The 15,727-nt window shown below is 37.9% G+C and overlaps 1 protein-coding gene across 1 annotated transcript in view; it reads right to left on the bottom strand.

Moving 5' to 3' along the window:
* Nucleotides 1-11,463: 11,463 nt before the first annotated feature.
* Nucleotides 11,464-15,727, bottom strand: part of LOC127437369 (mucin-2-like) — a 35,953-nt gene continuing 31,689 nt past the window's right edge. The window contains exons 38-43 of the mRNA XM_051692188.1: nucleotides 13,683-13,805; nucleotides 13,458-13,556; nucleotides 13,013-13,141; nucleotides 12,364-12,403; nucleotides 12,031-12,154; nucleotides 11,464-11,895 (exon numbers count right to left, since the gene is read on the bottom strand). Of these exons, the coding sequence (XP_051548148.1) occupies nucleotides 11,676-11,895; nucleotides 12,031-12,154; nucleotides 12,364-12,403; nucleotides 13,013-13,141; nucleotides 13,458-13,556; nucleotides 13,683-13,805 (735 nt within the window). The 3' untranslated portion in view covers nucleotides 11,464-11,675. The remainder of the gene's footprint in view (nucleotides 11,896-12,030; nucleotides 12,155-12,363; nucleotides 12,404-13,012; nucleotides 13,142-13,457; nucleotides 13,557-13,682; nucleotides 13,806-15,727) is intronic.

The following is a 15,727-nucleotide window of genomic DNA, read 5'->3' on the forward strand; positions in this document are numbered from 1 at the left end:
AGGGACTGAGCCCATGGTCCATTTTAGATATAAGAGGTATACTGTGAACGAAGTTTTTCTGAATGAGTTTCCAGCTCTGCTAAATGCAGTTATATTTGCTAAAAGAGTATATAATTCTTAGGACATTTGACCATCATTAATTATCCAATAATAATAATAATCATCATAAAAATAATAATAATGTTTTTCTAAATGCCTGTTAAAGGTAGGTCACACAAAAATATAAATTCTATCATAATTTTCTCACCCTCATGATGTTCCAAACCTATGTGACTTTTCTTTCATGAAACACAAAAGGAAATGTTAGGAGATGCATGTTAGTCTCAGTCACTTTTCACTCTCATTGAATCCATTTTTTAGATACAATATAAGTCTTTCTTTCTAACATCTCCTTTTGTCCACAGAAGAAAGTAAGTCATACAGAATGATATGAGGGTGAGTAAATAATGACAGAATTTTAAATTTTGAGTGAACCTTACCCTGCTGAAAAAAATAAAATAAAAAATAAAACAGCCTAAGCTGGTCTCCCAGCCTGGTCAGACTGGCCTGTTGGCTGATTTTAGAGGGGGTTTGATCACTTTTCAGCTGGTCAGGCTGGGAGACCAGCTTAAACAAGCTAAGGCTGGTTTAGGCTGTTTTTAAGGAAATACTGATGTCCATTGTAAGTGAGACACTAATCATAAAGGTTATACTGTCTTGGGGGCCTGGATAGCTCAGCGAGTAAAGACGTTGACTACCACCCCTGGAGTTGTGAGTTCGTGAGTTCGAATCCAGGGCGTGCTGAGTGACTTCAGCCAGGTCTCCTAAGCAACCAAATTGGCCCGGTTGCTAGGGAGGGTAGAGTCACATGGCGTAACCTCTTCGTGGTTGCTATAATGTGGTTCACTCTCGTGGGGCACGTGGTGAGTTATGCGTGGATGCCGCGGAGAATAGCGGGAAGCCTCCACACATGCCATGTCTCTGCGGTAACACACTCAACAAGCTACATGATAAGATGTGCTGATTGACGGTCTCAGACACAGAGGTAACTGGGATTCGTCCTCCGCCTCCCGGAACGAGGTGAGTCACTACGCCACCACGAGGATTTAGAGCGCATTTGGAATTGGGCATTCCAAATTGGGGAGAAAAGGAGAGAAAAAAATAAAACAAATAAAGGTTATACTGTCTTATAATTTACATTGAGCAGTTTTTGGGCTGGGTGATAAGACAATATATGTCGTGACAATTATATAAACGGTCAGCCAACTGAGATTTGCTAAGTATATGTGAGTATATATAGATATACCTGCGGTGCTTTATCTGTGGACTGTGGGCCTATTGCCCCATGCTGGTGGTCCTTTTACCCCGAGTGTGGGGTAAAAAGGCCTCCCTTCCTGCCTTTATATTTTAATTGTTTTTAATCAAATAAAATAAAAAACACTTTTATAATTTCCCCCCTCAAATTGTGTTGCTTCATCAATCCTCAATAAAAAGAAATATTTTTTTCTGTGATCATACACTGTGAGATTAGTAAACAACACATTTAAGGTGTGCATTTAGCTCTGTTGTACCCTATCATGCGGTGTCTGCACCTGCCTACCATTTCTTGATGCCATCCTCCTTTGAATGTATTGGATCCTGTTCTCACTGAGACTCCCTGCTGCCTTGATGTAAAAAACTGTTTAATATCCACCTGAAACTAATTTTAACATATTATAAAAGGAAGCAGCTGGCTAAGGCGCTGACTACAGAGGATTAGGGTGATCAGAATGGGATCAACGGTCCGACGCTCCGGACTGGACCAACACATTTTCCCGAACTTTACCGAACAGCCTCTTGCAGTTGTTTCACTTCTTGAACACTTTATATTCCACCTTACATAGCTAAATATCTTAAATATGTAAAATATGCTTAATGTTGTTAAATGTGATCATTATGTTCTCATTTTATTTGAAAAATCTGTTGGAATGCTGAAGAAATGTTAACAGCAAGATGGTATAAAACTGTGCATTCCTTGTCCATTACCACCTTCTGCTACTTATGCAAACAATACAAATAAGCGCAGTTAGCAAAATAATGGGAGAGCATTGTTTTAGAACCTTATTAGATTAAACTTTCTTGGCATTGTGCAGAGTACAAGTACAGAGTAAATGAAATGCAGTTAGCATCTAAACAGAAGTGCAAGTAGCAATATATATATGGTAAATGTCTGCACTTATATAGCGCCTTTTATTAACCTTAGCGGCTCTACAAAGCACTTTACACTGTGTCTCATTCACCCATTCACACACCAATGACAGCAGAGCTGCCATACAAGCAACTAGCCTGCCATTGGGAGCAACTTGGGATTCAGTGTCTTGCCCAAGGACACTTCAGCATGTGGGCTGGAAATTTAAGTGCTAACCCTGCGATTAGTGGACAACCTGCTCTACCACTTGAGCCACAGCCACCCTATATATATATATATACTATATGTACACAGTAATAGTGCAAGAGGTAGAGACCAGCTCAGTGCAAATGACAGGAATATAAATAGATATGATGCATTCTACAGAGATGTGTGAATGGCTGGTGACCGTTAGAGTATATATGGCATCATGTGTAAATAGTGCAAAATGTTCAAAAAGGGAAGATTGAGGATGAGGTATGAAATGGCATTTTACCACTATAGTGCAAATTACGTGGAACAGATCTAAACAGTTAGACAGAAGGTGCATAGGATTCAAGTATTACTGGTAGTGAGCAAACAGCAGTAATATTGTACAGTACAGATTTTTTTTTTTTTTAGCGCCAGAGTTCAGTGTTCAATAGGCTGACCACTGAAGGGAAGAAACTGTTACCGAGTCTGCTGGTGGGACAGCAAAAACTCCTGTAGCATCTCTCAGATGGGAGAGGAGTAAAAAGTCCATATATGGGGTGTGAGGTGTCTTTGATGATATTTCTCACCCTTTGTGGTAGATGTCTTTGATAGAAGGTAACTGGGCACCAGTGATATATTGGGCAGTTTTCACCACCCGCTGGAGTGATTTCTGACCTGAAGTACAGTTACCATACAACACTGTGATGCAGTTAGTTAAAATGCTTTCAGTAGTGCAGCAGTAAATGTTCAGAAGGATCTGGCGAGATAGATGAGCTTTCCTTAGTCTCCAAAAGAAGTACAGACACTGCTGTGCTTTCTTGATTAGTGTTGAGGGCCCAGGAAAGATCCTCTGAGATGTGGACACCCAGGAACTTAAAATTGTGCACACGCTCTGCTTCAGTCCCATTGATGTAGATAGGGGTGTGTGCACGACCTCTCTTGCTCCGTCGGAAGTCCACAATAAGCTCTTTGGTCTTGGTGTTGAGGGCAAGGTTGTTGTCGGCACACCACGCTGTCAGGTGCTGAACCTCTTCCCTGTAGGCAGTCTCATCATCACCATTGATCAGGCCTTCCACTGTGGTGTCGTCTGCAAACTTGATTATGGTGTTGGAGCCATACACAGATATGCAGTCATGAGTGAAGAGGAAGTAGAGGAGAGGACTCAGCATGCAGCTCTGTGGTACACCAGTGTTCAGAAGGAGGGTGGAGGAGGTGTGATTGTCAAGCCTGACAGTCTATGGTCTGTTAGTTAGAAAGTCCAATGTCCAGCTGCAGAGGGAAGTGCTGATGCCAAGATCAGTGAGCTTAGAGATCAGCTTGGATGGGATGACAGTGTTAAAGTCAGAACTGAAATCGATGAATAGCATCCTGACATAGGAGTTACTATTGTCCAAGTCAGGGTGGAGTGTAGAGCTGAAGTGATGGCATCCTCTGTTGACCTGGTGGTACTGTAGGAAAACTGATATGGGTCCACCTGGCAATGATGGAAGTAAGAGCTACTAGGCGAAAATCATTGAGGGCCATTGCAGCAGCAAGTTTTGGTACTGGTACAATAGTGGCTGTCTTGAAGCAAATGGGGACAACTGTCTGGGCCAAGGACAAGTTGAAAATGTTGGTGAAGACATCAGATAACTGCTCAGCTCAGGCCTTGAACACCCAGCCTAGAATGCCATCAGAGCCAGCAGCTTTATGTGCATTCACCCTGCTTAGGGTTAAGCACACATCCCTGGTAGAGAATGTGAGCGGCAGGTCATCATGTGGAAGCTCAGCTTTAATTGGTTGTTCTGTGTTTCCACGATCGAAGTGAGCATAAAAGGTGTTAAGCTCATCTGAGAGGGTGGCATAAATGGTTGCGAGGGTGTTATTGGTTGGTTTGTAGTCTGTAAGGGCATGGATGCCTGCCCACATACATCAAGGTTCGGAGTTGTTAAAGTTGTCCTCTATTTGCAGTTTGTAATTGTGTTTAGCTGTTTTAATCCCCCTCTTCAGATTGGCCCTGGATGAGTTGTAGGGTTCCCGGTCACCAGACCTGAAAGCAGCATCACAAGCCTTCAGCAGGAGTTGGATTTCCTTATTTATCCAAGGCTTTTGATTGGGGTATGTTTTGATTATTTTATGGGTCGACATACCTGTTGATGTGATACAGAACTGGTGTAAATGTTAATGCATGTTTGGGAATCCAGTGTTGCCTCATTATGACCTTATTACAAAACAATATGTAGCACTTACAGTAAATGTGTATAGTTTATACAGTGACATTGAACTAGACATGGAATGTTTAATACTATTTATTTCTTAAAATGTTACATCAGATGTTTACAATTTAGATGAAATAGTTAAAAATCAGATATATGAAATATGTTGATGAAACCATTATGCATACTGAAAAGAGTGAAAAAGAGCAAAAGATAGAAAGAGAAATGATAAACAGAAATGCCATTTAGAGCTGGAGTTTGGCCTGGTGGCCTGTAACCCAGCTGCCAAAGAGCAGAGCCCAGAGAAAAGAGCGTGCCAGAGAAACAGGAAGAGCACAAGTTACTGTCACGGCTCCGGTGAGTTTGTTTTGTGTGTCTTGCTATTTTCTCTCCCCCTCATGTTTCGCAGGCGCTGCCGGCACGCATGATCAGTGTTTCCATGGGAACATTGATTGTTCCCAGGGGAACTCTTATCATGCCACTAATTAGCATGTCAGCAACGCCTGGTTCTCCACTAATTCACTCCCTACTTAAGCCCTTCGTGTTCTCAGTATCTTTACTAGATTGATGTTTGATGTGAAGAAACTTACCTCACTCTCTGTCTAGTTGGTCCTGTCTTGTGTATCTGTTTGGTTGCCCATCTCTGCCTGCGTGTCGGGAGTATGGTTACCTTCCAGCTTATTGGGTCAGAGCTCGCAGTGCAGCAGCCATACTCGGCGCCATCTTGAAGCATCACTTTTCGACAGATGAAAGAAAATCATATGGGTTTAGAAAGTCATGAGGGTGAGTAAATGATGAAATTTTCAGTTGTGTAAAATATTACGTTTACCAAGCAAACCCAGTTTCTGAATTTTTTCAAACTAGAGAAAGTGTGATAAGTAGAGAGGACAAAATAAGTAGGAGGAATGTCATTGGTCAGGGTGACAAAATGTTGCTAGTCAACAAGAATGGAACATCACAATCTGTTCATGCAATGTTCATGCAAAAAATAAAAAATAAAATAAATTACTCAGTGGTACAACTGCACAGTACTTGTAAATAAAAATGCAGAAATTAGGTGTCTGTTTCTATGACTAATTGTTTTAAAGGCGTTTACCTTAGCTTGAAGACAGCCATACAAAAACAACAGCTGTACAAAATACAAACAGAAAAAGGGTGTCATGTGTGGAGCTGAAACTACAGATATTCTACTTACCGGCTTACAGTCATCTGGATTAAAGGGTGGTCTTTTTCAGACTCGAATATCACAAATGAGCCATTAATTTAATGGCAAGTAACACTTGTGCAATTTTCTATGTACCCTTCTCCGTCCTAAAAAAAGTATAGACAGGCTACATGAGGATGGAAGAACAGAAGATTCTTTGTTAATATGAAAACATGAAGAAAAGTGTACGAGTGTTTTACAGTGTACCTTGAGAACATGGCTGCTGTTTTCTTTTGCATAATAAATGCAGCCTATTGGCTTACATGTTCCACAGCACTCTCCTGTCAGAAAGGATGAGACAAAAGATCCAAGTGCGGCACAAACAGCGAAAACTGGCAACCGATACAGGACTGACTAGGACAGAGGGAGAGAGTGGTAAGTAACAACACTCAAACAACTATCAAGCAACGAACACAAAACAGAGTGAGGTAAATATAGGCAGGGAACTAATAGCGATCAGGTGCCACTCGCTCGCTGAAAGTTGGAGCGATCATTGTTCCCATGGAAGCAATCAGGGTTCCCATGGCAACGCTGATTACACGAGCCAGCAGCACCTGAATCAGAGAAAAAATGTAAACACAAACTGGAACAAACCAGCAGACTCACCGAGACTGTGACATCTCCTTCTACCCATAACTCACCCTATAGCCTACTTGAAAAACTGACCAGAACCTGGCCCAAAACCTGAAGGTTTGTTGGGTACCGTCAGACACAGATCGGGTTGAAGACCTCTAAACACGTGCAGAATAACTGAATAGTGATTTTTGGTATTTGAATACCTTGCACATACCTATTATAAACACATGATTTTGGATCGGTTCATAATTAAAAGTACATATAATTGGCTGTGTCAGACATTGCTAGAAACTTTTCTTCTGTCTATTTGAAAAAATCCAACCAAATCTGCCAAGCGTCCTGTAATACATAAAGATGAACATAGTCATGTCATGGGGGGCCTCCATGGTGTGTCAGCACATGGGCCTCTTAGTTCTTAATCCGTCCTTGATGGTAAGGAACACTAATAATAGAAAACCAGGAGAAACATCATTGTTAATTGGTAGTAAATATGTCATCAGGTATTTTTTTAATTGTGTGAAAAGATGAATTTAGTTTTTAAGATTTATTTGTTGTTGTTATTGTTGTTATCAACATCAATATTTAATTGCTGAGTATATTTATTGTACAAGACAGGGTATCGGTCCAATCAGACATTTATAAAGGTACTGGTGTTACAAACTCAAGGGTTACAAACTCAGGGGTTTAGTTTGACATCTGTTAATGAATTTATCATTTTATCATAAAACAATTAGTTCATGTAATGCACATGTAGTACAATGGAATCCTGACCAGTTATTGTTGGCCACATAAAGTCCGTAGGATCTGCCATACCATCATTATAATCTAGCAGAAAGTCTTTCAACAGAGAAGGACAGAGATGCATAATTAAAATAATTATGTAAACTGTCAGAGTTATGCTTTTCTTGAAATGAGGAGAAAAAGTATATGAATATATATATATATATATATATGTGTGTGTATATGTATATATAACAGTTAGTTCCGGTCCTCGAATCTGACTGGACGAGAGACGTTCCAAGAGTACTGATGGTCTCACACCATCAGCACTCGAACGCTTCACTGTGTGTATCACTCCACTTGTGTTTGTGCTGTCCTAAACTAAAGTGTAAGAGCAGTGCAGATGTGTTAAGAGCTATCTGTCTCTTTACATTTAATATTGTGACATTACATATTTTAGCCAGCAGGTGGATGCAAAATACCATTTTTGTGTGTAACGTGAGCCAGTTGATAATGTGAAGTAAGTCAGCATCAGTCAGTGTTTAGATTCAACAGCACTCCGTAATCGCTCGTATTACTACTACACTACTAAAGCTATGAAATAGCTTTAAACTAACAACTTTGGCATTAAGGCTCATGACAGCTGAGAGACTGATTAATTACACAAACTCAAGGTGCGTTACTCTTACCGGAATTTCGACACTAGAGAGGACATACTATTCAAAATGTTGGAGGAGATTGCGGTTTGACTCTTACGCACCGGCTACCGTGAAATAGGGAGGGATACCCCCATTCGAACGGCTATTTTTCCACAGAGAAAATAGGATCACCAAAATGGCATTATCTTCAGAAAGCTGACTAACAGACTACAGCATCTCTGCATGGGAGAGACAGTTGATCTCACATGCTCTCTCTCTCTCTCTCTCTCTCTCTCTCTCACACACACACATCCTTGTTTCTCCAATAACTTTTTGAAACAGCCTATGCCGTGATAATAGTTCTAAAGTGACGTTTTTAGGGCCATATTGTACTCTTGCACTATATATACTGTAATACTGTGTAATATAGTGAATGTGAGTTTATCTTTGGAAGAGTGAAATCTTTGATCAATGGGTGGAACCCAGAATTAAGCATTAACATGGTAAGTTATCATTATCATTGAATCTTTAAATAAACATTTAATGAATGAATGTGTTTGAGATTAAACAGGGTTTATGTAAACCTTGCTGGTGAGATACACCTACTGACTCACAACACTGCAATTCTCTTGTTTAGCATATCAAACTAAATACAGGATGCGAGTCCTGACAGTGGGGATCTAACCATTTTGTTAAGAAATTGCACAGTAATTTCTAATTCACAGGGCATTGGACAAAATGTTTATGGATATGAAGCCTAAAATTCAGAAAGCTATCTGCTGGAAAAAGAAGGGCTTCCTATTGAAATACAAATATGTACAAGCTATGCTACATGTTTTTTTTATTATTTTATATATATATATACAGGTGCATCTCAATAAATTAGAATGTCGTGGAAAAGTTCATTTATTTCAGTAATTCAACTCAAATTGTGAAACTCGTGTATTAAATAAATTCAATGCACACAGACTGAAGTAGTTTAAGTCTTTGGTTCTTTTAATTGTGATGATTTTGGCTCACATTTAACAAAAACCCACCAATTCACTGTCTCAAAAATTAGAATATGGTGACATGCCAATCAGCTAATCAACTCAAAACACCTGCAAAGGTTTCCTGAGCCTTCAAAATGGTCTCTCAGTTTGGTTCACTAGGCTACACAATCATGGGGAAGACTGCTGATCTGACAGTTGTCCAGAAGACAATCATTGACACCCTTCACAAGGAGGGTAAGCCACAAACATTCATTGCCAAAGAGGCTGGCTGTTCACAGAGAGCATGTTAACAGAAAGTTGAGTGGAAGGAAAAAGTGTGGAAGTAAAAGATGCACAACCAACCGAGAGAACCGCAACCTTACGATTGTCAAGCAAAATCGATTCAAGAATTTGGGTGAACTTCACAAGGAATGGACTGAGGTTGGGGTCAAGGCATCAAGAGCCACCACACACAGACATGTCAAGGAATTTGTCTACAGTTGTCGTATTCCTCTTGTTAAGCCACTCCTGAACCACAGACAACGTCAGAGGCGTCTTACCTGGGCTAAGGAGAAGAAGAACTGGACTGTTGCCCAGTGTTCCAAAGTCCTCTTTTCAGATGAGAGCAAGTTTTGTATTTCATTTGGAAACCAAGGTCCTAGAGTCTGGAGGAAGGGTGGAGAAGCTCATAGCCCAAGTTGCTTGAAGTCCAGTGTTAAGTTTCCACAGTCTGTGATGATTTGGGGTGCAGTGTCATCTGCTGGTGTTGGTCCATTGTGTTTTTTGAAAACCAAAGTCACTGCACCCGTTTACCAAGAAATTTTGGAGCACTTCATGCTTCCTTCTGCTGACCAGCTTTTTAAAGATGCTGATTTCATTTTCCAGCAGGATTTGGCACCTGCCCACACTGCCAAAAGCACCAAAAGTTGGTTAAATGACCATGGTGTTGGTGTGCTTGACTGGCCAGCAAACTCACCAGACCTGAACCCCATAGAGAATCTATGGGGTATCGTCAAGAGGAAAATGAGAAACAAGAGACCAAAAAATGCAGATGAGCTGAAGGCCACTGTCAAAGAAACCTGGGCTTCCATACCACCTCAGCAGTGCCACAAACTGATCACCTCCATGCCATGCCGAATTGAGGCGGTAATTAAAGCAAAAGGAGCCCCTACCAAGTATTGAGTACATATACAGTAAATGAACATACTTTCCAGAAGGCCAACAATTCACTAAAAATGTTTTTTTTATTGGTCTTACGATGTATTCTAATTTGAGATGGTGAATTGGTGGGTTTTTGTTAAATGTGAGCTAAAATCATCACAATTAAAAGAACCAAAGACTTAAACTACTTCAGTCTGTGTGCATTGAATTTATTTAATACATGAGTTTCACAATTTGAGTTGAATTACTGAAATAAATGAACTTTCCCATGACATTCTAATTTATTGAGATGCACCTGTATATATATATATATATATATATATATATATATATATATATATTTTAGTTTTCCATATTTTTTTATTGCTTATTTTCTTTCTCTTTTTTTTTTTTTTACAAATATCACAAGAAAATTAAAACTCTTAGTAACTCCAAATAGATCTTCAAAATGACCGTTTTGCCATTTATTTTTGTTTTTACATTTTCAATTGATTTAGTAAAATCACAAAGTAACTTTTTAAACTTTTACATTCAGTGATGCATTAGAGTTTAGCATCTGCAATATGTCAACATATGTCAACAGAGGAAGCAAAGTTTGCACGTGTACTTTTAAATTTTTCATTTAATGCTTTTATAAATCCCGTTTTGTTCACCATTTTTTTCACAGGGATTAAATTTGATCATAATTAAGTTTTGTAAAAGACACCTCAGGCCTTTTTTGACCTGCTGTGCAATCTCATCACTCAATATTTGTTAGAGATCTTAACATTTGATGAGCTTCCACAGAAGTCAAAGACGATCTGTTTGAAGACATGCAAGATATTTCTGTATACATTGAAACATGACCTGTTGGTTCACTGTTCCTTATTATGTAAATTCAAATCCTGTTTGCTGCTAAATGTTCCTTATTTCTGTTGTTGTGTGCATAGAAACAATACATACTTAAGGGCACTTTCAGTCCGTTTGTTGTTAGATTTTCTGAACATTTAAAGCAATTGCATTTTATTATTAAATTATGCTGCCAGTAAAAAGTTCTTTAAACAACAGACTACCAGTATATAATTTGGGCAGTTACTTTTTACTGTCAGCAGAGTTGGATAAGTTACTTTATAATAAGTAATCCACTATAAATTACTAATTAGTTCTATAAAATTGTAATCATATTATTTTCTGATTACTTCATAAAAAAGTTATTACATAACTAATTACTTTACTTTTAAGTTACTTTCTAAAACAGTTTTCACAAAAAAAAAAAAAACCATTTCTGCTTAGCAAATTAAAAATAATGTCTCTTTCCTCCTTGTTCATTGGCACCCATCAGCTCTCACAGAAAAACAAACAGACGTACATATGAATTCATATTTTAAATGCATTACACATTTACAATATTATTTAAAAAACAATGTGTAACCAAAGTAATGTACTTAAAAGTAATTCTCATAATTGAAAGCCTGTAACTAATCTCATTACAAGAATTAAAAATGTTATCCATTACACTAATATTTGGACTACAAAGTAATTAGATTACAATAACTAATTACTTTGTAATCAGATTACACCCAACACTGGAGGCCAGGTATACATTCTAGGGGCAATATATGAATTTCTAGTAAACGGAAGTAACACACACATGTAGGTTTAAATTTCAGGTTGCCTTTTTAATTGCTTTTAATTTTCAACAAGCAGAAGAATACACACTGTATTTATCAAATAATCAGTTTAAAAGAAATGAAAAGCTCTTGGGATAGTTTAAAGTTTAGAAATGTAAAACATACAGCATATGCAATTCAAATTCATTTCAAGTTTCACAGATACTTGAGATGTTTATGTTTTCAGAACGCTAGGGTTGTTGACCTCTGGAATCACTGGTGCTCACGGCAATCTGAGGCTGCGTTTACGGCGGGCGTTTTCAATGAGTATGTGCTGGCTCACCCCACTGCTATGACAGTTAGTTTTGCTACAGGTACACTGCTCAACGTGGACATACGTGTGGGTTACTATGTCTCCATTTACACAACCAAGAGCTACTGTACGATTACTTGTGTGAGTCGCCTGGCAACAGCTACAAGTGGACACTCCAAGCTCAGAGTACCTACGTATACATGAAAGAGGGAAAGACAGATATTAATATAATGGAAAGCCTTCATTGCATCATAATCAAAAGGAATAATTTATTTAAAAATGAAAACACAAAAGGTTTTGGAACAGGGCATGTGTGTGTTCTCACCTGCTATAACTGGCACAGTCTCCCTCACAAAAAGTCAAGTCTATTTTCCTCTCTGATTGGCAGTCCTTGTGAAGTATGTAATCACGAACAGTCTTTACTTGACATCCTCTATTCTTGTCCACACCTACAAACAGACAACGGAGCACAAACAAGCACATTAATCAGATGTTCAACCCAAATAAACAGGAAGTCCACCTTTGGATTAACAGATTAAAGAGCAGAAACAAAAGGTGACATTCTTGGTCTTTTAAGTGGCTCCAGCACATCTGTTTATTAGAAACAGCACATTTACATCTGAAGTGGCTGCATAAGTTTCCTTATTAAAATACTCACAAACAGGACAGCAACCATCAACTGACAGCTGAACTGTGCCCTGCAGAGTGAATAAAAAAAGCACAATGTCATCTCTGATTGGATCACTACGATGGGGTTTATTCACTAAACACTTTTGTGTGCAGCATTTCTGAACAGAAACTTGCATCTTATTCACTAACCACCTGTAACCCAGTTTAACAAGGCACTATATGCACTGGTGTAGCACTGCATTCTTTTGAGCGCTTGGGGGGTTTAAGCCCCTGATCTATTCTGCCAAGGCCCTGAACTTTTATACCCTTTCATACCAAGGGGGTTATGCATTGGTATGGACTTTCAACAGGGGCGTAGATTCTGGGGGGATGAGTGGGGTGGGGGGCTAACCCACACAATAATAAAAACAAGCAATTCATATTTATACCATGATCAATGGAAACATATAAATGCTTTGCACTACAACACCCCCAGTGTTCAAGCCAAATCTACACCCTTGTATTTCAACATGGTGTTCAGCACTAATGTTTGAGTGTGTTTGCAACATTACGTGATTCTCATAATTACTTTCATGAATCGGGTGCTAAAACAACACTATCAGCAGGTGCAATTTTAAGTAAATTTTCACCACAGTATAACACTGAAATGTGTGTATGGGTGTGTTTGAAGTACTCACAGGCTGGCAGTTGGAAATGTTGAAAGGAGGGCACTGGATTCTGTAGTTATCGGTGATGAACTGTCCGTTACTTTTAGTGCAGGTGATTCTGTCACAGCCCTGGTTTGTGGTGGGCAAAACAGCTCCTTCCTACAATCAAAAAGAGAACAAAGTCAAATTTGGCTAAAATTAAAACGGACATTGCACAACATTTGATTTGTTAGGATGAATAGGTCAAGACCTATGAAACATATCTTGATTTGGGTGTTTCAGCTCACAAATCACAATCAAGATCAGTTTAAAAACTTTTTATGACATCAAGAATGTGCTGGAAGGGGTGTGATTTTCACTGAAATTTGAATTAAATTTCAGTCTGTTCCTCACACAAAGGTATCGTGGCGAAGATATTGAGATATTGCACACAAGTCGTATAGATTACTTTCATGGTGCTTTTTTTGTTTTTTACCTGCAGTATATGAGTGGTGCCGTTGACACTGATGATGCAGTGAGTTTGCACACACTTCCCACAGCAATCGTCATTGTTTGATTCAATATATTCATAACCCTGAGAAAGATGAACAAAGATAGACAACATCATTATTTACAATTATTATAAATTATAAATTACAATGACAAGTCAAACAGAAGCTGGGCTGAGACAAGCCAATCAAAAGCTCGAGACACAACTCACAGGATCACAGTTCTCGTTGCACTGCACAAATCCACAGCGGATCTTGAACAACTGTGATTTAGGATCCACGTCCCATGTACAGGTACATTCTTGACAGTCAACGACAGGGATGATGGTACCAGGCTATGGAGGGAAGAGAGATACATAAATAGCTGAAGGGTCTCTGAGAGTGTGCCATTTAAATTTTAAGAGTCTGTAAATCTTTGAATAACTTCATTATTGAGTCTTGCAAGATCCCATGAAATTAAAATAGTAGTTTTTTCAAAAATGTGTGGTTTAAGTCCATGTCCGTTAGCTTTGAGGTCATCTATATTCTAGTGGACTTCTAAAAGTTAACTTATATTTAAAATCTACAATAAGTAACACTTTACACTTTACGCTCTACTTGTTAAAATTACAAGCTGAAAGCATTCAAAATAAAACACTTTTTTTTTTTTTCGATATATCAATATCTAATATTGTAATCCAGGATCCAAAAACTAAACATTAAATCTATTAGAAATACTGAAATATAAAGTAGTGAATAAAATATGTTAATTAAATATTTAAGGTTTAGATACCCAATAAGTATACTTCTCCACATTCGTTTTCTATGGTAACTTGATATGTGGGATAAACATCATCATTTCTTATGTAACATATCTGTGTGTTTTGCATCAGTTTTCTCTGGAGCAGAATGTCACTGCATTTTATCACTGTAGTACAAAACCACACTGTAAAGACAGCTATCTCAAATTAAACACATTTAGTTTAAGCAGTCAAATTTGGATAAATAAAGCTTATGTTTTGCTTCAGATTTCTTAAAATTAAGAGTTTAAGTAATAATGACTCAAAATGAACATGTTCAAAATATATTTGTCTTGAGTTGCTAAGTCTCCTGTAAATGAATCAGGTGTCATGAACTAACAATCAATACATTTTACAGCATTTATTAATCTTGGTTAATGTTCACTTACGAAAATACAACTGTTTATTGTTAATTCACGTTAGCTCATAACGCATTAGCTATGTTAAAATCAGAGATTAAAAACAGTTCAAGGAACGAAAACCAAAATCGAACACATTTTTTTGCAAAACGTAACCAAAAATGGGAACAAAGTGATTTTTAATTGTTCCGGAGTGAAAACGTTATTTTTAAAAGCTGGTAGCTGGTTATAGCCGATTAATTTTGTTCCAATAATTTTTTTTTCATGAAACCAAAGGCAAAAGGGTTTATCATAGTATATTTTTAGAACTACACCACTTCATGTTGCCAGAAAAAACATGTGCTTTGATCCTGAAGGAAAATGCTGCATCACACATTTCTTTGCTTAATTGCTCATTGTGGATGTCGCGTTCTGTGAATGAAGACCTTTTTACCAACTATGTATAATTACTACATATACTCTACATGCATGTCTAATCCAGATACAAGCAAAAAATTGTTAGAGGTAAAAAGTACATTTCTCAGTTGTTTCCATGTCTTCACTGAATTATTGTTAGATATGATGCAGTAATACAGATTTGATGCAGATTCGGGTTTTGACTGAAAAGCAGATATGTAATTAAAACTATACTTAACTGTTAATTAACTGTATGCTTATGATTTCTATACTGATAAATCCACCACACAGGAAAAAATTTAATTGATTATTTTCACTTATTTTGGTGAGGCAAGTGTCTTATTTTGGGCTTGTTTTTCCAGACCAGATTGCTTGTTTCTCTTGCTAAATCTAACAACATTGCACTTGGTATTTCACCTAACCCTTAGCGCAGAGTTCTGTCATTTTAAAAAGAATGTTATTAACCATTCTTTAATTTTGTTCTAACCGGTCACTATTTGGAAAGGAGACTGCGGAACCTCTGAACCAGAATGAAAAAATTCAGTTTTTGCTCAGAACGAACTGAAATGAAAACATTTAGTTTTTAGTCCCTGGTTAAAAAACTGTATACAACTCTTAATTTGCATTATTAAACTCATAAAATGCATTAGTATATTTTTCAATTAATGTAATGTAATGATGTAAAAAAAAAAAGGCTACTTTTTTATATGTCCCACTCCAATT

The sequence above is a fragment of the Myxocyprinus asiaticus genome, chromosome 48 (genome assembly GCF_019703515.2).
Source record: "Myxocyprinus asiaticus isolate MX2 ecotype Aquarium Trade chromosome 48, UBuf_Myxa_2, whole genome shotgun sequence".
NCBI lineage: Eukaryota > Metazoa > Chordata > Actinopteri > Cypriniformes > Catostomidae > Myxocyprinus > Myxocyprinus asiaticus.